The sequence below is a fragment of the Bufo bufo genome, chromosome 3 (assembly GCF_905171765.1).
Source record: "Bufo bufo chromosome 3, aBufBuf1.1, whole genome shotgun sequence".
Lineage (NCBI taxonomy): Eukaryota > Metazoa > Chordata > Amphibia > Anura > Bufonidae > Bufo > Bufo bufo.
The window spans coordinates 187,544,216-187,567,654 of record NC_053391.1 but is presented as its reverse complement, the minus strand read 5'-3'; the positions used below and the strand labels follow the sequence as shown (position 1 = coordinate 187,567,654).

Genomic DNA, 23,439 nt, shown 5'->3' with positions numbered 1-23,439 from the left:
CATCGCGGCATTCAACTGTAATGCAGTCCTGAGTACAGCGATGCAGTTAAATATGTAGAAACGAGCCTTCCACAATGGAAGCGTTTATTGCCCATGGGCCTTCCGCTGCCCTCCCCCCCTCTTAACCCTACTTGGTGCTGCCTGAGGCAATCACCTCACCTCGCCTCATTGGCTGTGCACCCCTGCATTAACCCCTTCAAGACAGTTAATTTTCCATTTTTTCATTTTTTAATCCCAGCCTTCCTAAAGCCATGACTTTTATTTTATCATTCACATAGCTATATGAGGACTTGTTTTTTGCGGAACAAGTTGTATTTTCTAATTGCATTTATGGTTGCATACCATGTCAACATTCCAAAAAAATTTTACCACAGTTTTATGGGTTTTGTTTTTACAGCGTTTCCTATGTGGTAAAATTGACCTGTTACATTCATTCTCTGGGTCAGTACGATTACAACGATTCCACATATGTATAGTTTTTCTTGTGTTTTAATATTGAAATAGAAACTTTGGAAAAAAAAGTTTTTTTTTTGTTTTTTTTTGCATCATCACATTCTGACCACCATAACTGTTTAGGCTACTTTCACACCTGCGTTAGGTGCGGATCCATCTGATATCTGCACAGACGGATCCGCACCTATAATGCAAACGCTTAGATCCGTTCAGAACGGATCCGTTTGCATTACCATGAAAAAAAAAAAAAAAAAATAATAATTTTTTTTTTTTTTTTTTTTTTTTTGTTCATGATAATGCAAACGGATCCGTTTTGACTTTACATTGAAAGTCAATGGGGGACGGATCCGTTTGAAAATTGAGCCATACTGTGTCAACTTCAAACGGATCCGTCCCCATTGACTTACATTGTAAGTCTGGACGGATCCGTTTGCCTCTGCACGGCCAGGCGGACACCCGAACGCTGCAAGCTGCGTTCAGGTGTCCGCCTGCTGAGCGGAGCGGAGGACAAACGGAGCCAGACTGATGCATTCTGAGCGGATCCGCATCCACTCAGAATGCATTAGGGCTGGACGGATCCGTTCGGGGCCGTTTGTGAGAGCCTTCAAACGGAACTCACAAGCGGAGCCCCGAACGCTAGTGTGAAAGTAGCCTTAAATATACGGAGCTGTGTCAGGGATGATTTTTTGAGGGGCGATCTGTAATTTTCATTGATACCATTTTGGGGTATGTATGACTTTTTGATCACTTTTTATAAAAAAAATTGTGGGAGGTGAAGCGACCAAAAACCAGTGAATCAGCCATTTTGACTTTTTTTTCCATTTTCTTTTTTCGTTTTAGCACACAGCGATGCCCTTGTTGTTTAATTTTTTTTTATTTGTTTATGTATTTTTATTTTAACTTTGGGGAAAGAAGAGGGGTTTGAATTTTCATATTTTTTATATTTCTAAAAACTTTTTTTTTACACTTTTTAATATAGTTCCCCTAGGGAAGTTGAACAAGCAATCATTAGATTGCTTCTCTCATAGACCCCAATGCATTAGCTACAGGCAGGATATCCATAGGAACTTATTTGTGCTAGCCTCGGATTATTCAGGAGGACTGAGCTTGCTGCAGACACCATCCGGCTCCCCTGATTCTCGCTAGGGGGAGCCGATGCATGGCTGGGAGCGCACTCCTGTTTTTATTTATTTTTTATCACCCAGATGCCTTGGTCACAGGGTTAAATGTAAGCAATCAAAGTTAGCACGCGGCGGCTATGGTGCCCGCAAGAGGTGCCATTTTTCAATACCCAACCACCGACGTAAAATTACATGAGGAGGTCAGGAAGGGGTTAAAGTACGTACACATGGGATGTAAAATACAGCGGAAAAGTCCGCTGCGAATTATGGTGTGGCTCCATAGCAAAAAAACATATGAATTACATGTGTGTTTTTGCTGCGAATTTCATCCTTTCCATTGCAAAGGGAAAAATCCACAGTGGAGATGTGCTCTACTGTAGCCAACCACCACAAAAGGCACATCACTCCTGAAACCAATTATTGGCTGCAGTGGAGCAAGTGACCACTGCACCACGTCAAGGTCGCCTCTATTTGAGTGGTCCCTAACACTAGTTCCTACCTGTTTATGGGCCATGATAGCCACACAAAGTCCAGGGAGCGCAGGTACAGCATGCACGCCAGGCACACTCTGCTTTTAACCCCGTCCAGTGCCGTGACAGCTTTCATCGGATCCAGGGATGCAAGTACCAACATGCATGCTGAGCACACTATATACTTCTCCTGGAGCCAAATGGCTACTGGTAGGTGCTGTAAAAGTAGACTCAGTTTTATAATGACTTTAAAACCAGCCTCCAGGGCAGACTAACTGGTCAAGTGTGCATGACTGCATGGAGATCGCCACGCCTTCAATATATACTACAAAGGAAAAATGTGGGGGATTCAGTCAGCACAACCCTGTATGCAGGTGCACATCACTATGGATGCATAGAGGCAGGGCGGAGTGCTGGTTGCAGAGTGCTATTGCATTTGTGTATGTGTATTTCGCCATAGCGATGTGCACCTGCACACAGGGTTGTGCTGACTGATTCCCCCACATTTTTTCATAATGTACACAATGATATCACCATGTAGTATGATATACACACTGATGTCGCAATGTAAATATAATGTACACAACAATGTCACCATGTATACAATTAAGTCACTATGTAGGTATAATGTACATACTGATGTCACCATGTAAGTATAATGTGCACAATGATATCACCATGTAGGTATAAGGTACACAATGATGTCACTAAGTATAATGTACACAATGATGTCACCATGTAGGTATAACGTACACAACAACGTCACCATGTAAGTATACTATACACAATTAAATCACTATGTAGGTATAATGTACATACTGATGTCACCATGTAGGCTAAATGTGCACAATGATATCACCATGTAGGTATAAGGTACACAATAATGTCACTGAGTATAATGTACACAATGATGTCACCATGTAAGTAATGTACACAATGATGTCACCATGTAAGTAATGTACACAATGATGTCCCCATGTAAGTATAATATACACAATTAAGTCACTATGTAGGTATAATGTACATACTGATGTCACCATGTAGGCTAAATGTGCACAATGATATCACCATGTAGGTATAAGGTACACAATAAAGTGAGGCCGGACGAAGCGGCACGCTTCAGGGGAGGCCGGCATGAGGGGTTTTGTGAGCAAGGGTCAGGGAAGGTAAGGGTTAAGTGGATGAGTGCAGGAAAAGGGGGGAGGAGCTAGAAAGGGGCGGGGAGCGGCAGGCTGAAGTAGTGGTGAGGCAGGTCAGCGCCCGCCATTTTAGGAGCAGAGAGCCAGCATCTGGCAGAGAGCCAACATCTTCTGAACTGCAGCATCGGATTCAGCAATGGCAGAAGCAGTGGAGGTGATGCTGCGGCGCTTGAGGGAAGCGGCGGACACCAGGGGCAGCGACTGGCTGGAGCAGCAGGTGACCGCATTGCTAGGGGGGGCGGAGGTGGGTACGTCTAGCCCTACTCCAGCAGCTACACGGCCGCGGCGGGTACGGCCGCCGGCGCGCCTGAGCCCTGATTTACCCCCCCGGGTCCGGCGCCGTGTCAGGAGCCCCACAAGGGACCCTCCACGCCGGGAGCATTCTAAGGCTACTGCGACCTCCCGGCGTGGGAGGAATCCATATGTCCGGCGGGACCCTCCAGAGGCTGTGGGGCCTTCCCCTCAGCCCATCGCGGCAGCAACAGGGGAGTCAGGACCTGGTTCTGCAGGATCCCCTCCTGTCCCCAGGAGTCGGAGGCCTGCTCAGCGTGGGAGAGGTAGTGGCAGCAGAGGCAGCAGCGGGGCTGCGCGGTCGGCCAGGGCGGCCCGGCGCAGGCCCTTACAGGATGAGCCCCTTTCAGTGGCACACGAGGCTGCGCCTGTAGGTGCCAGGGACGGGCGCAGGCCTTGCCATGATGCGCTTCTTACAGAGGAGGAGGACGAGGCTGTTCTGGACGGCTCCCTGCCCCAGAGCAGGCCTCTTGGGCATGAAGACAGGCGTGCAGATGCTTATATGGAGGACAGGGAGTTGCGCAGGCCATTTCCTGAGGGCGGACAGTTTGCTACTGGTCCTGACACCGTGGAAGACAGAGTGCGTCCCAGAGCCATTCCTAACGCACCCAGCAGTGATCCGCCTGGGGTGCTGCCGTCGAACAGCGCAAGTACCCATCAAAGGAACGTCGTGGATCCAGGAGTCGTCCGTCAGGAATCAGGACCTGCGGCTGCCGGGTTCACAGCACCCGGGCAGTTAGGTGAGACATCACTGGGAACACTGTTATCTATATTTAATATGGCGCCTGGGGCGGGGGGGAGCAATAGTGCTATTATCGGTGGTTTGGGGCGCTTGCTGTGTGGTTTAGCTGGGGTTAGTCAGGATAGGGGGGCAATGGGGGCTACCCCCTTAGCAGCGTGGGGGTTGGGGGCAGAATATAGCAATGTACCGGCGACCGCTAACAATAGTAATGTAGCAGTGGCCAATAGCACAGGTGTAGCCGAATCAGTGTCAGTGCAGACGCAGGCGGGAGGTGAGGAGGATAGGCCCAGATTAGATGACGCCGCAAAAGGGGAGGTGTATGTTTGCTTTGAGGGTCCCCTGGGAGCGCATTTGAAAACGGAGGTGCGTGAGAAAATTTGGAAGGGAGAGTATATAGAAATTTTTTCGCTGCTTCCGTTGGAGCGGTTCAACCTTGATGTGGTAAAAAAGGACGGAGTAAGAAAGGAGGATGATGATAAGCGTCGCTATCGCCTTATCCCTAGGTCATTTAGTAATTGGCTACAGGCCTTTGCTATTTTGGCAAGTGTGATTGGGGAGAAGAGTCCGGAATGCTGTTCCCCTTTATTTTGCTATCTGGATGCTATTGGGGAAGCCTATAGAGTGTATGGGGGTTCCGGGTGGTTACGGTATGACGAGCAGTTTCGTCAGAGGAAAGCAGTCCGTCCTAATATGAGATGGGACCATAAGGACATTGCGTTATGGATGAGGGTGACAGCGCCAGGTAGGAGTGGTCAGTCCTTTCGGAGTGAGTCAGGGGTTGGGGTACAGCAAGGTACAGGGACGCCCCCAGTTGGAAGAGGATACTGCTTCCTTTTCAATGAGGGAAGTTGCAAATTCGGCCAAAAATGCAAATTTAGGCATGAATGTTCCGTGTGTGGCGGGGGCCATGGGGCTAGCAGATGTTTTAGAGGGGGTAGACAAAGGGGGGGGGATAGTTTTGCAAAAGGGGCAGACCCCAGTGCGAGTGGAAAGGATGGTGGGGCATCTAAATAGATATCCGAACCAGGAGTTAGCTGAATTTTTGTATTCAGGGTTTAAGTTCGGTTTTCATATACCTTCACACCCGTTACCAGTCTTAGAGAAGCGGAAGAATTTGCGCTCGGCATTGCAGTTCCCGGACATAGTGACAGGAAAGTTAGCTAAAGAGGTTTCCCTAGGGAGGATGGATGGTCCGTTTGTTACATCACCCATCAGTAACTTGCGAGTTTCCCCTTTGGGTTTGATCCCTAAGAAGGAGCCTAATAAATTTAGGCTCATCCACCATTTATCATTCCCTAAGGGTGCGTCGGTCAATGAGGGCATTGACCCGGAACTTTGTTCTGTGGTTTATGCTTCCTTTGATGCGGCTGTGGAATGGGTAAGGAAGCTGGGTCCGGGTACCCTGTTGGCAAAATGTGACATTGAAGCGGCATTTCGGTTGTTGCCAGTTCACCCGGATAGTTTGTATTTACTGGGTTGTTTTTGGAATGGCGCATATTTTGTGGATAGGTGTTTGCCAATGGGCTGTTCAATATCGTGTGCATATTTTGAGCGTTTTAGTTCTTTTCTGGAGTGGGTGGTGGTTCAGGAATCAGGTTGTCACTCTGTCATTCATTATTTGGATGATTTCCTGTGTTTGGGGCCGGGGGGATCTAGGGTTTGTTCGTTGTTGTTATCCACATTACAGTCTGTTTTTGAGTGTTTTGGAGTCCCGTTAGCGGTGGACAAAACGGTGGGGCCGGCTACTGAGCTAAGCTTTTTGGGTATTGTCATAGATACACAGCGGATGGAGTGTAGGCTACCAGTAGACAAAGTGTCAGATTTAAGAACAGAGGTGGCGGCGGCATTGACAGCAAAAAAGATTCGTCTGCGGGACCTGCAGTCTTTGTTGGGCAAATTAAATTTTGCATGCAGAATCCTACCTATGGGCCGCATTTTTAGTAGGAGGTTGGCTTCGGCGACAGGAGGGGTGGTGTCTCCCCACCATTTTATTAGACTAGGCAGTGAGTTGAAAGGGGATTTGAAAGTTTGGGATTCCTTTTTAAAACAGTTTAATGGCAGAGCATTAGTTATGGGGGGGGTGGTTGATGCGTTTGATTTCGAATTGTTTACGGATGCTGCGGGTGGAGCGGGTTTTGGGGCGTACTGTGAAGGGCAGTGGTGTGCGGGTCGGTGGCCTGAGTCCTGGGTACGAAAAGGGTGGGTAAAAAACGTGGCATTGTTGGAACTCTTCCCCATTGTGTTGGCAGTCACGCTCTGGGGGGAGAAGTTTCGGCACAAGAAGGTTCGTTTCCATTGTGACAACTTGGGAGTTGTGCAAGCCATCAACAGTGTAACGGCTTCTTCCCCCCCAGTTATTTGCCTATTGCAGCAGTTGGTTCTCCGGTGCTTGTCCCTTAATGCTTGGGTGTTTGCGGTGCATGTGCCTGGTTCCTCTAACTGTATAGCTGATGCACTTTCTCGTTTTCAGTGGGAGCGGTTTCGCCAGCTGGCCCCGGAGGCGAGTCAGGTCGGATTGGTGTGTCCAGAGTCGTTGTGGGAGATCCTGGAGGTACCGTAGCTTGTCTGTTGCAGGCATCATTGAGTGAAGGCACGTGGAGGATGTACGATAGGGCTTGGAGTAGGTGGCAGCAGTGGTGTAATGACCTAGGGGTCGAGGTACTGGACGGGGAAATTCCGTTGTTACTGTTCATTGGCCACGTGAAGGATCAAGGTTGGTCGGTTGCCAAGATCAATGGTTGCATGGCGGGCTTGGCTTTCGGATTCAAATTGCGGAATTCCCCGGACATTACTAAGTCCTTTTTGGTCCGACAAATTTTGAAGGGTTATAGAAGGTTTCAGCGTGTCAAAGATTCCCGCCTACCGGTGTCCTTTTCGTTATTGTTACAGTTAGGGGAGCAGGTAGCTGGAGTGTGTCGCTCGGCTTGGGAGGTGAGCTTATTTAGACTAGCCTTTGCTCTGGCTTTTTTCGGAGCCTTTCGTTTAGGGGAGTTAGTGTGTGCAAGTGTGCAGCGGGAAGGGGGTCTGAGGAGTGAGGATGTAACGTTATATGACGACAGGGTGCTGATTTATCTGAGATTTTCAAAGACGGATCAGGAGGGGAGGGGTCATTTAGTCTCATTGTTTGAGGTGCCGGGATGTCTAGTGTGTCCAGTACGGTGTTTGCGTGATTTTCAAGGAAGGGCAGGGGTCGCGGCAGGCCCGATTCTCAGACATGAGGATGGCTCCTTTTTATCGCGATTTCAATTTATAGCGGTATTCAAGAAATGTTTGCGTAATCTAGGAATGGACTCTGGCAAGTTTACGGGTCATTCCTTCAGGATAGGTGCTGCCACGGAGGCTGCTCGCTTGGGGGTGCGAGATGAAGTGATTAAGCGTATTGGGAGGTGGGAGTCGGAGCGTTTTCGGCTGTATGTGCGTTTAGGGGCAGTTTAAGGCTGTGTCTAACCATGTTTGTCTCGTTCTTTTTTCAGGTGATGCCCCGTTATTAGTTTGGATCCTGGGCCATTCGTTCGTGTTCTGGGGGGCATTACGAGCGGATGTTCGGCAGAATGGGCGGCAGCTGGGGTTTGATCGGGGGACAGCCATAGTAAGATGGATCGGACGCAGAGGTATGGTGTGGGGTAGTGTTTTGCAGGAGGTTCATCGGCAAGCCAGGTTAGATAGAGTCCCAGATATCTTGGTGTTGCATGTTGGGGGAAATGACCTAGGGGTCCGACCTTGCAGAGAGTTGATCAGGGATATACGTTTTGATTTTTTGCGTTTGTGGTCCCTCTTCCCGTCAGTTGTCACTGTGTGGTCGGATATTGTCCCCAGGAAGGTCTGGAGGGAGGCGAGATCGGTTGAAAGGCTGAATAAGGCTAGGATTAAGCTGAACAGGGTGATTGGGCGGTTCTGTGCCAAACATGGGGCGGTGGTGGTGAGGCACCCCGAGTTGGAAGCAGGAACAGGAGGCTTTTGGAGACAGGATGGTGTCCACCTCAATGCGGTGGGCATTGATTTGTGGTCACTGGACTTGCAGGGAGGTATTGAAACAGCCCTCCGGGTGTGGCGGAACGCGCGAGCTTAAGGGCTGTCAAGCTGCGCGTTGTTGGCGGGGGGAGGTCATAGAAGCTGGGGCTACTGGATGGTAACGGTGAATGAGAGGGCCTCAATGGTGGGGCTGGACTCTCAGAGTTGGGGCACCTGGTTGGCTTGGTATGGCGTCCGTCAGTTGGTGTCCCCGAGCTTGTGGTACGCGGCTGGGGGCAAGATGGAATTGCCGTGGTGGTTTGTGGTCGTTTAAGGTGCAGTTAGGCGGCTTCTAGGACCTCCCTCGTCAGTTAGACATGTATATATTTATATATATATGTCATTGTTATATCAAGTGTTATGTTTATTCATGTTATTTATATTATTTAATAAAAGACGGCTGCTGTGGCCGATTTAATCCAAACAGTGGCTGTGTGTGGTTATTGGGAGAGGAAATGGGGAAGGTTAGTTAGCTAAATGATGGGGTAGTGGACCCGAGCGTAGCCAATAACCCTACTCAAGTGAGGCCGGACGAAGCGGCACGCTTCAGGGGAGGCCGGCATGAGGGGTTTTGTGAGCAAGGGTCAGGGAAGGTAAGGGTTAAGTGGATGAGTGCAGGAAAAGGGGGGAGGAGCTAGAAAGGGGCGGGGAGCGGCAGGCTGAAGTAGTGGTGAGGCAGGTCAGCGCCCGCCATTTTAGGAGCAGAGAGCCAGCATCTCCCTCCCTCCCTCCCGTAGTGTGTACTTGGATGTTTCAGGGCGGCAACGGTATATTATAGAGGGGATGCATATATAAAAAAAAAAAAAAAAATGTGTATTTTATAAATAAATAAATGTATAAAAAAAAAAAAAAAAAAAAAAAAATGGACAAGGGGTGGTGGACGGAGTGTGTCGTTAAGTGTTGCGTTTGTCGCAGCAGTCGTGGCGGGGGGAGGTCATAGAAGCTGGGGCTACTGGATGGTAACGGTGAATGAGAGGGCCTCAATGGTGGGGCTGGACTCTCAGAGTTGGGGCACCTGGTTGGCTTGGTATGGCGTCCGTCAGTTGGTGTCCCCGAGCTTGTGGTACGCGGCTGGGGGCAAGATGGAATTGCCGTGGTGGTTTGTGGTCGTTTAAGGTGCAGTTAGGCGGCTTCTAGGACCTCCCTCGTCAGTTAGACATGTATATATTTATATATATATGTCATTGTTATATCAAGTGTTATGTTTATTCATGTTATTTATATTATTTAATAAAAGACGGCTGCTGTGGCCGATTTAATCCAAACAGTGGCTGTGTGTGGTTATTGGGAGAGGAAATGGGGAAGGTTAGTTAGCTAAATGATGGGGTAGTGGACCCGAGCGTAGCCAATAACCCTACTCATGTCACTAAGTATAATGTACACAATGATGTCACCATGTAAGTAATGTACACAATGATGTCCCCATGTAAGTATAATGTACACCATGATGTCTCCATGTAAGTATATGGTACATATGACATCATCTGGTAAGTATAGTGTAAACATTGATGTCACCGTGTAGGCATAATGTACACACTGATGTCACCATGTATGTATAATGAGCACAATATTAATATCACCATGTAGGTATAATGTGCACAATGATGTCACCATGTAAGTGTAATATACACAATGATGTCACCAATTAAGTATAGGTACATAATGATGACACCATGTAAGTATACAGTAGATATAATGTCATCTGGTAAGTATAGTGTAAACACGGATGTCACCATGTAGGCATAATGTACACAATGATATCACCATGTAAGTATAATATACAAAATGATGTCACCATGATAAGTATACGGTAGATATGACATCATCTGGTAAGTATAAACACTGATGTCACCATGTAAGTATAATGTACACAATGATGTCACCATGTAGGCATAATGTACACAATGATATCACCATGTAAGTATAATATACAAAATGATGTCACCATGATAAGTATACGGTAGATATGACATCATCTGGTAAGTATAAACACTGATGTCACCATGTAAGTATAATGTGCACAATGATGTCACCATGTAGGTATAATGTACACAATGATGTTACTAAGTATAATGTACACAATGATGTCACCATGTAAGTATAATATGCACGCACATGTCATCATATAGGTATAATGCACACATATGTCACCATGTAGGTATAAGGTACACAATGTCATCAGGTAAGTATAATGTACACATTGATGCCAACATGTAGATGTACTGTACACAATTATGACACCGTGTATGTAGGCATAATGTGCACAATGATTACACACTGGCCCAAATTTACTAATAAGTCTAAGCCTAGAATCTGTTTTAAAAATTTCAGCCCAATTCTGGTGTAAAATTAGGTCTCAAATAGGCTAACCAATAGTTGGTATACAGCTGGACAAAAGTGTCTAACTCTACCACAGGTATGACCCAGCCTGAGCCCCTGTGATACATGTGGTGCAGGTCTAGACAGGTCTAAGTTTACACCATCTCTTGGATTAGTAAATCTGGGCCACTGATGTCACCATGTACATTTAATGTAGAAACTGATGTACAATGTACACAATTGTCATGCTAAAAAGAAAAAAAAGCTGGCATCTGACAGTTCACACCAGACAATACACCGATGTGGCTCCTAAGGCTAGTTTCACACTAGCGTTAGACATCGCTGACAGGCTGTTCCGGCAGGGAGCAGCCTGCTGGAGATGTCTGGATCTGGTACTTCTGGATGCTACCTGACACTTGCCGGCCCCATCGACTATAATAGGGACCGGCGGAGATCTGTCCGCAACCCGGAAAACATGCCAAGATCAGCCGGGCGAAAACTCGGTCTGCACTTCGTCAAGCCTCACAGATCCACAGTGGATTCACCACATGAGAATGTACACTTAAAGGGGTTTTCCAGCAGTCCAATATTGATGACCTATACTCAGGACAGATCATCAATATCTGATGGGTGGGAGTTTGTGGCCTAACAGCTCACAGCTTACCAAGCATAGCGCTGTACATTGTATAGTGGCTGTGCTTGGTATTGCAGATCAGGCCTATTCACTTGAATAGGACTGAGCTGTGGCTAGGTCATGTGACAGATACAGTCAGGTCCATAAATATTGGGACATCGACACAATTGTAACATTTTTGGCTCTATACACCACCACAATGGATTTGAAATGAAACGAACAAGGTGTGCTTTAACTGTAGACTGTCAGCTTTAATGTGAGGGTATTTACATCCAAATCAGGTGAACGGTGTAGGAATTACAACAGTTTGCATATGTGCCTCCCACTTGTTAAGGAACCAAAAGTAATGGGACAATTGGCTTCTCAGCTGTCCCATGGCCAGGTGTGTGTTATTCCCTCATTATCCCAATTACAAAGAGCAGATAAAAGGTCCAGAGTTCATTTCAAGTGTGCTATTTGCATTTGGAATCTGTTGCTGTCAACTCTCAAGATGAGATCCAAAGAGCTGTCACTATCAGGGAAGCAAGCCATCATTAGGCTGAAAAAAAAAAATCCAATCAGAGAGATAGCAAAAACATTAGGCGTGGCCAAAACAACTGTTTGGAACATTCTTAAAGAGTAGGAACGCACGGGTGAGCTCAGCAACTCCAAAAGACCCGGAAGACCATGGAAAACAACTGTGGTGGAAGACAGAAGAATTCTTTCCCTGGTGAAGAAAACACCCTTCACAACACTTGGCCAGATCAAGAACACTCTCCAGGAGGTAGGTGTATGTCAACAATCAAGAGAAGACTTCACCGGAGTGAATACAGAGGGTTCACCATAAGATGTAAACCATTGGTGAGCCTCAAAAACAGGAAGGCCAAATTAGAGTTTTCCAAACGACATCTAAAAAAGCCTTCACAGTTCTGGAACAACATCCTATGGACAGATGAGACCAAGATCAACTTGTACCAGAGTGATGGGAAGAGAAGAGTATGGAGAAGGAAAGGCACTGCTCATGATCCTAAGCATACCACCTCATCAGTGAAGCATGTTGGTGGTAGTGTCATGGCGTGGACATGTATGGCTGCCAATGGAACTGCTTCTCTTGTATTTATTGATAATGTGACTGCTGACAAAAGCAGCAGGATGAATTCTGAAATGTTTCGGGCAATATTATCTGCTCATATTCAGCCAAATGCTTCAGAACTCATTAGACGGCGCTTCACAGTGCAGATGGACAATGACCCAAAGCATACTGCAAAAGCAACCAAAGAGTTTTTTAAAGGAAAGAAGTGGAATGTTATGCAATGTCCAAGTCAATCACCTGACCTTAATCCGATTGAGCATGCATTTCACTTGCTGAAGACAAAACTGAAGGGAAAATGCCCCAAGTACAAGCAGGAACTGAAGACAGTTGCAGTAGAGGCCTGGCAGAGCATCACCAGGGATGAAACCCAGCGTCTGGTGATGTCTATGCGTTCCAGACTTCAGGCTGCAATTGACTGCAAAGGATTTGCAACCAAGTATTAAAAAGTGAAAGTTTGATTTATGATTATTATTCTGTTCCATTACTTTTGGTCCCTTAACAAGTGGGAGGCACATATACAAACTGTTGTAATTCCTACACCGTTCACCTGATTTGGATGTAAATACCCTCAAATTAAAGCTGTTAGTCTGCAGTTAAAGTGCATCATGTTTGTTTCATTTCAAATCCATTGTGGTGGTGTATAGAGCCAAAAATGTTAGAATTGTGTCGATGTCCCAATATTTATGGACCTGACTGTAGATATGCCATCATTGGCCTAGGAAGTAGGGTGGCCACTTGCTTCACCCCCAAAAGCAGGACACTAGCCACCCCTCCATTGCCGGCAAAGGGGGAAAAAAAAAAAGTATTGGTGCTGGGGGAGGGCCGGGAGTGCTTCTCTCCCTCTCAGTCAGCCACGTTCGCCGGCTCTAGTGACTGACTGGGGATGAGAGAAGCCTCGGTCAGTTGCTGCAGCTCACCCTGAGATAGCACAATGCTGCTGTCTGAGCGTGAGCTACTGAAAAGGAGGACATCCCTGTGTCCGTCAAAGCCCTGTTCCAGACTGAGGACAGGGAGCCGGAAAACGGGACTGTCTGGCCTAAAACCAGACGTCTCGCCTACTACGAAGAGGTTGCGGGAGTCAGGAGTCAGACGTCCAACAATCAGATAATAATAACCTGTCTTGAGGATAGGCCATCAATAGTCACCTCCTGGAAAACCCCTTTAAAAGAATATTTTACAGAACAGGGCGATAGGGCTTTCAAATCAATCCTGTTAAAAAGAGGGAACCTATTGTTCATGAGAGGTGAGGGTCTCCTGTGATATTTGGGATTGGGAGTGTCTATTAGACCTACCTGGAATAATAAGGTCACCTTGTCCCCTCTTTATTTATATCTGAAATTGTGCCGCCAGGTCTGTGCACTCAGGGCTCAGAGATTGTGTCGGATTGCTGGCAATAAGACATTCAGCTTCTCATCGTTGCATACAGGGGATTATTATTCCATGTAATTAATGGGAAGCTGCCTTACTCTCCTGACACTAGCGTCCATTCAGCCTGCAGGTAATTAGACCATCGCTTCCTGATCCGTAAAGCGAGGTATTTGCTTCATTTTAATGTGGCCTATATGTACTCACACTACTAGATGGAAAATGTGATGGGGTACTGCAGGGACAAAGGGTATGTTGTGTGGTACAGGGCATGAAAAGGGCCCTTATCCCGTCTCCTGGAACTAGTTTTCCACTACATTGGGCTGACTGTTCTGTGGAATATTCCATCTACTGCTGATTTTCTGTCCCCTCTATGGAACACTCACAGAACGAGATCTACTGTGAAACATGAATGTATCTAACAAGATCTGTAGCGTCTTCTCACACAGTGCCATGTAGGTACAATAAGGGTAAGTCTGCCCGTGACTGACATAATCAGCTGCAGAAAAATAAGGGACCAGAAAATGCTGCCGATTTGATGCAATGGATCAAATGTGCCCTCAAAATCAATAGTACAAACTGACATGCTGCAGCCTTAGGCCTCATGCACACGGCCGTTGTTTTGGTCTGCTTCCGAGCCGCCGTTTTGGCGGCTCGGATGCGGAGCCATTCACTTCAATGGGGCCGCAAAAGATATGGACAGCACTCCGTGTACTTCAATGGGGCCGCAAAAGATATGGACAGCACTCCGTTGCTCCGTTCCGTGGCCCCGCTAAAAAAATATAACGTGCTATTATTGTCCGCGCTTTGCGGACAAGAATAGGCATTTATATTGAAGGCTGTCCATGCCGGAACGCGCACGGACGCCATCCGTGTTTTGCGGATCCGTGATTTGCGGACCGCAAAACACACCACGGTCGTGTGCATGAGGCCTTAAAGGGGTATTCCAGTTGTTAGAAAATATCCACAGGATAGGGGATAACTATTAGAGTGGTAGAGATACTGCCGCTGGGACCCCCACCGATCATGAGAACGGGGGCCCTATACCCCCTGCAGCCCCCCTGAAATGAATGGAGCGGCCGGTCAGGCATGTGCCGCTCCATTCATTTCTATGTGCTGCGCGCATTTCAGGGTGCTGCCGGGGATACATTGTCGTGATCAGTGGGGTTCCCAGCAGTAGGACCCCCACCAATATAGTAACAACCGGAATACCCCTTTAATCCTCCCCGCATTCAGAGTCAACTCTATTTTCCTGTCGACAGAGATAACATATGAGGACTAACTTCCGTTTTTTTAGGGGGATCGATTGAAATGAATGGGCCTCATGCACACGAAATGTATTTTCTTTCCGTGTCTGTGCCGATTTTTTTTTAAAGACCATATACGGAACTATTCATTTCAATGGGTCCGCAAAAAAAAAACCTGAAGTTACTCCGTGTGTATTCCGTTTCCATATGTCTGTATTTCCATTTCCATTATGGACAAGGACAGTACAGTTCTATTAGGGGCCAGCTGTTCCGAGCCGCAAAATATGGAATGCACACGGATGTCATCTGTATTTTTTGCGGATAGCAAAATACATACTGTCGTGGGGTCCGTGGAAATTTTACTGCAGATCTCACCTTATGCATTGCATCCACAGTGAATATCCACAGCATAAGGCCTCATGCACAGACCCACTTGTCTCTATGGGTCTGCAAAGAAAACTAACAGCACACGGATGTCATCTGTGTGCTGTCCGCCTCCGTGCAGCCAGGTGGCATTCGTCAGGTCTCTGTTCTATTCTATTATCCTATTAGGCATCCAGGCGCATAATGCTCCCCGATCGCCACCGATTGTTGACAAAGGTCACTCGATTGACCGAAACGTTCGGATATTATATGTTGTTTAATGTAACGTGAAAATGACTCTGGATATGAATTTACTGTATGGCATACAATAAATATCTATGATTTATTAAAAAAGGATTGATAAAGATACTCCAGAAGTTCCGTGGATTATTATACACTCTGTCCTATTCTAGATTTATTTTTCTTTTTTTACAGTGGGTCCGGAGAAACTGCGTCCATACTTTGCTGATCTGCAATTTGAGGGCCACCAAACATATACGGTCACGTGTAGGACATGCAGTGGATTCAAAATATGCACCGCCAGTTTACCTGGCAGATTTTTCTCACAGCATGTGAGTGAGATAGATAATCCTCCATTTTTTAGTTCACTGGGTCTACACCATGAACACAGCAGTGCTGACCGGGTTCTGCTCTGTTCCTAATGCAGTATGGACGTACTATACCTCAACAGGATGTATCCAAAAGGGACCTGAAGTGGGAGAAACGTATATCACACGAGGGCAAAGAACTGCATTAGACTCCGATGTAAGTGCCAGGGCGGTCAAGTCTGGCAGGCTGTGGGCTCTGCAGTTCTGCTGCTGCACCTCGATCTGTCAGATTTAATCTCTGATATATCCAGCCGTGTCTGCAAGGGCTCAGAGAACAGCCGACCACGTCATTCTGTTTTTATCGCTCATGTCTATGGACTGGAGCCGCTAGCTATAACACGCTTATAATGGCAGTATAACTACTGGGACTGTTCTCCATAAAAACACTTTCCAAACACAAATTGGGTTATGAATGAAGCTATACCACTTAAAAGACTGGTCTGTTCATTGATGAGTTGCAGAACAGCTTTTAAGATGTCTCTGCTGCCAAAACAGCCTTTCCTTAACTTCACTTCAATAAGGTATCAGAAAAAGGGCGAAAGCAATGTGCATTATGCCTAGGGGGCTGCCGTCTTTAAAGGGCATCTGTCAGCAGTTTTGTACCTATGACATTGGCTGACCTGTTACATGTGCGCTTGGCAGCTGAAGACATCTGTGTTGGTCCCATGTTCATATGTGTCCACATTGCTGAGAAAAATTGTGGGGGTCCTATATTAAACTGGTGTAAAGTAGAACTGGCTTAGTTGCCAATCAGCTTCCACCTTTCATTTTGGACAGCTCCTTTGGAAAATGAAAGGAGGAATCTGATTGGTTGCTATGGGCAACTGACCCAGTTCTACTTTACCCCAGTTTGATAAAATGATAAAATGACCCCCTATGTTTCAATATATGAAAATGAGCCTCTAGGAGCAACGAAGGCGTTGCTGTTAAACTTACAGGCTCTGCTCTCCCTGTAACTGCCGCACCCTCTCCACTTTGATTGACAGGGACATGTGTGACGACGATTTCACTCCCTGGCCCTGTCAATCAAAGTGCAGAGGGCAAGGCAGTTGGCACAGCTTATTTTTCTCAGCAATATGGGCACATATGAACATGGGACAAACACAGATGCAACAGGTCAACCAGTTTCATAGGTACAAAATCTGGTGCCTCAATAGGCTTTGATATATGTCTAATGTTTTCTATGGATTTCGACCACCACAGGGAAACAAAGATATATACCGTATCACCTAGGTGATAAGCGTCTGACTGCTGGGACTCCCATAGATGCCAAGAATCGGGGGCCTTTGTACCCTATTCCTCCTCATCGTTTCGTAACTCTGAACATAACTTCTACTTCTTATCTTATCCTGAGTTATAGTTGAAGTCACACAGGGCAGATTGGTTGCAACATTTCTGAAACTGCTTCATTCACCTTAGTGAGGCTGGCAGAAATCCATGTGCTTGCCGCTGAAACAAACCCATTCCGATTCAGATCTAAATTTTCATTTGCAGATATTTCTGCACCAAATCATTTCCCCCCTATAGTCCAGAGCTGAAGGCTTCAGAGCTGAAATCTCAGTAGGACTGTGGATGTATCTCTGGACTAAGGGAGCCTGTAACCTTACTTTTTCACAGATATATATACAGTATATATATATAAAAATATATATAGTAAGAAGGTACAAGGAATCATCGTGGATGATAGGTACGTGTCACCGAGGTTCCTGGCCTCGGTAGAGTAAGAGCCAGTTTTTATGTGTCAGCAGCAGTTGCTGTTTGACACCTTGGTACTTAGCATGGCTGTAATAGCTGACGGCTTTTACTGGGAGTAGTCAAAGTGCTGGGTGGGTGACTACTCCCTACGTTCCAGGCCGGGTTTTGCCAGGCATAAAACCAGCCAGCACTGCCAGGTGGAGGGATTACCTCCATCTGACAGTGGAGTTCAGGAGGTCTGTGTGCTGGAGAGCGGAGACCCGTGTGTCAGGTGAACAGGCCGTCTAAAGCCTGTATTTGAACTTTCTGAGGCAGAACTGTCACCAAGGTGACTTCTGTTATATTAACTTGCCATTGGGTGTGAAGTAACACCAACACTGCAAAAGTGATGTTTTGTTTTTGGCATCATGGGTGAATAAACACTGAAGTTTGAATTACGAACTTGTATTTTGCCTCTGTACTGCGCCCGCTTATCCTAACTACCAGAGCAAATCCCCACAATATATATATATCACCGAAGTTCCTGGCGTTGGTGAGGTAAGAGCCAGTAATTTTAAGTGTCAGCGGCAGCTAGTGCTGACTGACATTATTGATTATTTAGTGTGGCTGTAAAGCCGATCCGGGCCGGCTCTTACTGGGAGCAGCCAAAGTGCAGGGTGGGTGGCTGTTCCCCACATTCCAGGCCGGGTCTTGGTTTGGGATCAAAACCCAGCCAGCAGTCTCAGCTGGGTGGATTATCCTCCATCTGATAGTGGAGCTTTGTCAGTCTGGGTGTTGGAGCCTGAGAGTTTGGGCCGGGACTAAGGCTTGCTATATTGTTTGGGAAAAAGCACGTGGACTGCTGCTTCACCCAAGGACTTATGTGCTGCAGCCTCGTGTGAACAAACACCAGACTCAAGGTGACTGTTTTTCCCTGAAACTGCCTTTTTTGTTGTCACTTTACATATGTGTGAATAAAACACTGCACTGTTTAAGTTAAAGACGTTGTCATTGCCTCTGTACTGCGCCCGCAAGCCTGTCTACCAGAGCAAATCCCCACAATATATATATATATATATATATATATACACACATACACACTGCTCAAAAAAATAAAGGGAACACAAAAATAACACATCCTAGATCTGAATTAATTAAATATTCTTCTGAAATACTTTGCTCTTTACATAGTTGAATGTGCTGACAACAAAATCACACAAAAATAAAAAAATGGAAATCAAATTTTTCAACCCATGGTGGTCTGGATTTGGAGTCACACTCAAAAGTAAAGTGGAAAAACACACTACAGGCTGATCCAACTTTGATGTAATGTCCTTAAAACAAGTCAAAATGAGGCTCAGTAGTGTGTGTGGCCTCCACGTGCCTCTATGACCTCCCCACAACGCCTGTGCATGCTCTTGATGAGGTGGCGGACGGTCTCCTGAGGGATCTCCTCCCAGACCTGGACTAAAGCATCTGCCAACTCCTGGACAGTCTGTGGTGCAACGTGACGTTGGTGGATAGAGCGAGACATGATGTCCCAGATGTGCTCAATTGGATTCAGGTCTGGGGAACGGGCGGGCCAGTCCATAGCATCAATGCCTTCGTCTTGCAGGAACTGCTGACACACTCCAGCCACATGAGGTCTAGCATTGTCTTGCATTAGGAGGAACCCAGGGCCAACCGCACCAGCATATGGTCTCACAAGGGGTCTGAGGATCTCATCTCGGTACCTAATGGCAGTCAGGCTACCTCTGGCGAGCACATGGAGGGCTGTGCGGCCCTCCAAAGAAATGCCACCCCACACCATTACTGACCCAATGCCAAACCGGTCATGCTGGAGGATGTTGCAGGCAGCAGAACGTTCTCCACGGTGTCTCCAGACTCTGTCACGTCTGTCACATGTGCTCAGTGTGAACCGGCTTTCATCTGTGAAGAGCACAGGGCACCAGTGGCGAATTTGCCAATCTTGGTGTTCTCTGGCAGATGCCAAACGTCCTGCACGGTGTTGGGCTGTAAGCACAACGTCCACCTGTGGACGTCGGGCCCTCATATCACCCTCATCGAGTCTGTTTCTGACCGTTTGAGCAGACACATGCACATTTGTGGCCTGCTGGAGGTCATTTTGCAGGGCTCTGGCAGTGCTCCTCCTGTTCCTCCTTGCACAAAGGCGGAGGAAGCGGTCCTGCTGCTGGGTTGTTGCCCCCCTACGGCCTCCTCCACGTCTCCTGATGTATTGGCCTGTCTCCTGGTAGCACCTCCATGCTCTGGACACTACGCTGACAGACACAGCAAACCTTCTTGCCACAGCTCGCATTGATGTGCCATCCTGGATAAGCTGCACTACCTGAGCCACTTGTGTGGGTTGTAGACTCCGTCTCATGCTACCACTAGAGTGAAAGCACCGCCAGCATTCAAAAGTGACCAAAACATCAGCCAGGAAGCATAGGAACTGAGAAGTGGTCTGTGGTCACCACCTGCAGAACCACTCCTTTATTGGGGGTGTCTTGCTAATTGCCTATAATGTCCACCTGTTGTCTATCCCATTTGCACAACAGCATGTGAAATTGATTGTCACTGAGTGTTGCTTCCTAAGTGGACAGTTTGATTTCACAGAAGTGTGATTGACTTGGAGTTACATTGTGTTGTTTAAGTGTTCCCTTTATTTTTTTGAGCAGTGTATATATATATATATATATATATATATATATATAAACTTAATAGATCATAACAATAATTGGCCAGAAAAAAGGGGTCCTGCTTTGCCTATGGGATGGGGTTATTATTAACCCCTTTAGCAAACAAATCAGGAAGATCTACAAGTTGTATACAGTACATAATAGGCAATTCTAATACCAAATTACAGTGACAATACTGCATACAATAGGCTGTTCACATCTGCATTAGTTATTTGCATTGTTCTGCTCTGTCATAGCAGGAGAACAATGAGAAGAACAGAAGTGCTGGATTCCTTACATGACACCAACGGCCCCTGCAGACCACTGCCAATAACGGGCATGCTTCACTATTTTGTCCTGCATTTTTTATGGAAACTGCGACAGAAGTTTTCTCTGCAGATGTGAGCACAGCCTAAAATGCTAAAAGGTGTATATCTTAAGAATATCTAAAGAAACATTTCTGCAGTGTAGAAATAAAGAACAGGTTAAATTCCATAAATGACTAAAAGTGCTGGCACTGACGTACTCATTTCATACCTCACATGGCAGGATGTGGCAGAAAAAGTGTACATTTTATTATGTGGAAGAAGTGAAAATAGACCTAACAGAGCTATCTGTAAAACGCATTATCACGCAGCCCCGGCACAGATCGTCAAAGAATGAAAACTGCATGTCTTCTGGTGGCTGGTACAGAAGCAATTCCTCCCTAAATAAAATACCCGGTGGGTACACGGAACACAATAATACGCTAATGACATTCAGTTCTGTAACTCTCAGTAATGAACTGTTACATGTCAAGCGGCACAGCGAACCTGGCACCCAAAGGCTATAAAGTGGTGAGGAAATGAAGTAAAGCTCTGAGCACACTAGCAGAAGAACATCTAGTTCATCCTAGAAAGCCAATATAGCCAAGGAGGTAGCGAGATTAGATTTACCAAAGCATGCTCCATAGGCTACAATACACACACATTCAGAGGCAGACTGGCCATAGACCCTACATGGAAATTTCCCGGTGGGCCGATGCCTAGGAGGGCCACCCAAGCCCTCCTAACGGCTGCCAGGTTCTTAATGATCTGATGCTCTCTTATGCACCTAGCCATCAACCGCAGGTGCCCTCCTGAATTCAACTGCATCAACGTCCTCAGGACAACGATATAGTTGAATACTGTGGCACAGGTGGCAGTATTTTGTGCTGCACTGTGGTATTTGGTTCAGCTGGGGCAGTATATTGCTCTGCCCTATGGTATTGCTGGCCCTGCCTACTTCTGTACTTCTGTTGTCCCTGCCTAATTATGTTGCCCCACCTTCTGTCAATTTGGACCCGCCTGCAACATGGGGCCACTTTTACCTTCTTTTTCCAGGGCCACTTTTAGTTTACAGTTTGCCCCCTGCACACATCTATGCTTTAATAGGCACCACCTCAATTAATTCAACCATAAATTAGGTTGTATAAGCACTATTTAAAGTGGTACTCAAGAATTTTGTTATTGATGGCCTATCCTCAGGACCCTATCCGATACCTCACACCCCCGCCGATAAGCAGTTTCAGTGTGAAAATATACAGCTCTGTCAGTTGTGCAGTGGATGATGGTGGTTACTGCAGAACTGCTCCCGTTGAAGTCAGCCTAAGGCATCCTTCACACGACCGTATGGCTTTTTCAGTATTTTGCGGTCCGCAAAAAATACGGATGACATCCGTGTGCATTCCGTTTTTTGCAGAATGGAACATCTGGCCCCTAATAGAACAGTACTATCCTTGTCCGTTATAAACAGAACGGAAACGGAAGGCATACGGAGTACCTTCTGTTTTTTTTGAGGATCCATTGAAATGAATGGTTCCGTATACGGTCTGTATACGGAACGCAAAAAACGCTTGTGTGCAGGAGGCCTAACCCTGTGTTGACATCTGTATTTACAAACCCAGCAGGCTGTTCCGGCAAAGTCACTGAATCCGGCCTAGCCAGAAAATGGCGTGCACTACTGGATCCCATTGACTATAATGGGATCTGTTGGGAATCCGGACGCTTTCCAGCAAAAATACCAGGTTTTGGCTGGAGAAAAATTTATACATACCTGACTTTTTGTCCGGCTGCTTCTCTGCATTTTGCTGGAAAGCGGCCGGATCCCTGCTGTATCCCATTATACTTAGGCCGGATCCAGTCAATTTGTAAATGCAGGTGTGAAAATACCCTACAAGTAATGAATTACTGTATAATGAAAAGTTATACTTTGTGTTGCAGTTCTTCACCTTCATTTGTTGTCAGAGAATGTAAAAAGCTGAAAACCTACAACTATGTAGACCATATGTATCCAGTTGTGGCCTACAGACTGATACATGTAACAGAGTGTACATTGATACATTGTTGCAAAATATTTGCACTGGTCTATTTAGACAGGATTACTTAGGACTAGAGTTGAGCGAACACCTGGATGTTCGGGTTCGAGAAGTTCGGCCGAACTTCCCGGAAATGTTCGGGTTCGGGATCCGAACCCGAACCGAACTTCGTCCCGAACCCGAACCCCATTGAAGTCAATGGGGACCCGAACTTTTGGGCACTAAAAAGGCTGTAAAACAGCCCAGGAAAGAGCTAGAGGGCTGCAAAAGGCTGCAACATGTAGGTAAATCCCCTGCAAACAAATGTGGATAGGGAAATGAATTAAAATAAAAATAAAAAAAATAAAAAAAATGACCCAATATCAATTGGACAGAGGTCCCATAGCAGAGAATCTGGCTTCACATCAGCAGAGAATCAGTCTCTTCATGCCATAGCAAAGAATCTGGCTTCATGTCAGCAGAGAATCAGTCTCTTCATGCCATAGCAGAGAATCTGGCTTCATGTCACCCACCACTGTAACAGGCCACTGTCACATATTTAGGCCCCGGCACCCAGACAGAGGAGAGAGGTCCCGTAACAGAGAATCTGGCCTTATGTCAGCACAGAATCTGTCTTCATGTCATAGCAGAGAATCAGGCTTCACGTCACCCACCACTGGAACAGGCCACTGTCACACATTTAGGCCCAGGCACCCAGGCAGAGGAGAGAGGTCCCGTAACAGAGAATCTGGCCTTATGTCAGCACAGAATCTGTCTTCATGTCATAGCAGAGAATCAGGCTTCACGTCACCCACCACTGGAACAGGCCACTGTCACACATTTAGGCCCAGGCACCCAGGCAGAGGAGAGAGGTCCCG

General features: G+C 46.5%; 2 protein-coding genes across 2 annotated transcripts in view; one reads left to right on the top strand and one right to left on the bottom strand.

The window, feature by feature from the left end:
* Positions 1–23,439, bottom strand: part of TSPAN2 (tetraspanin 2) — a 172,330-nt gene that overhangs the window by 76,059 nt on the left and 72,832 nt on the right. The window lies entirely within an intron of this gene.
* Positions 4,443–8,477, top strand: LOC120994932. The gene is made up of 2 exons (XM_040423828.1): positions 4,443–6,827; positions 7,750–8,477. The coding sequence occupies exons 1-2, from the start codon at positions 5,115–5,117 to the stop codon at positions 7,765–7,767; spliced, it is 1,731 nt and encodes a 576-aa protein (XP_040279762.1). The 5' UTR covers positions 4,443–5,114; the 3' UTR covers positions 7,768–8,477.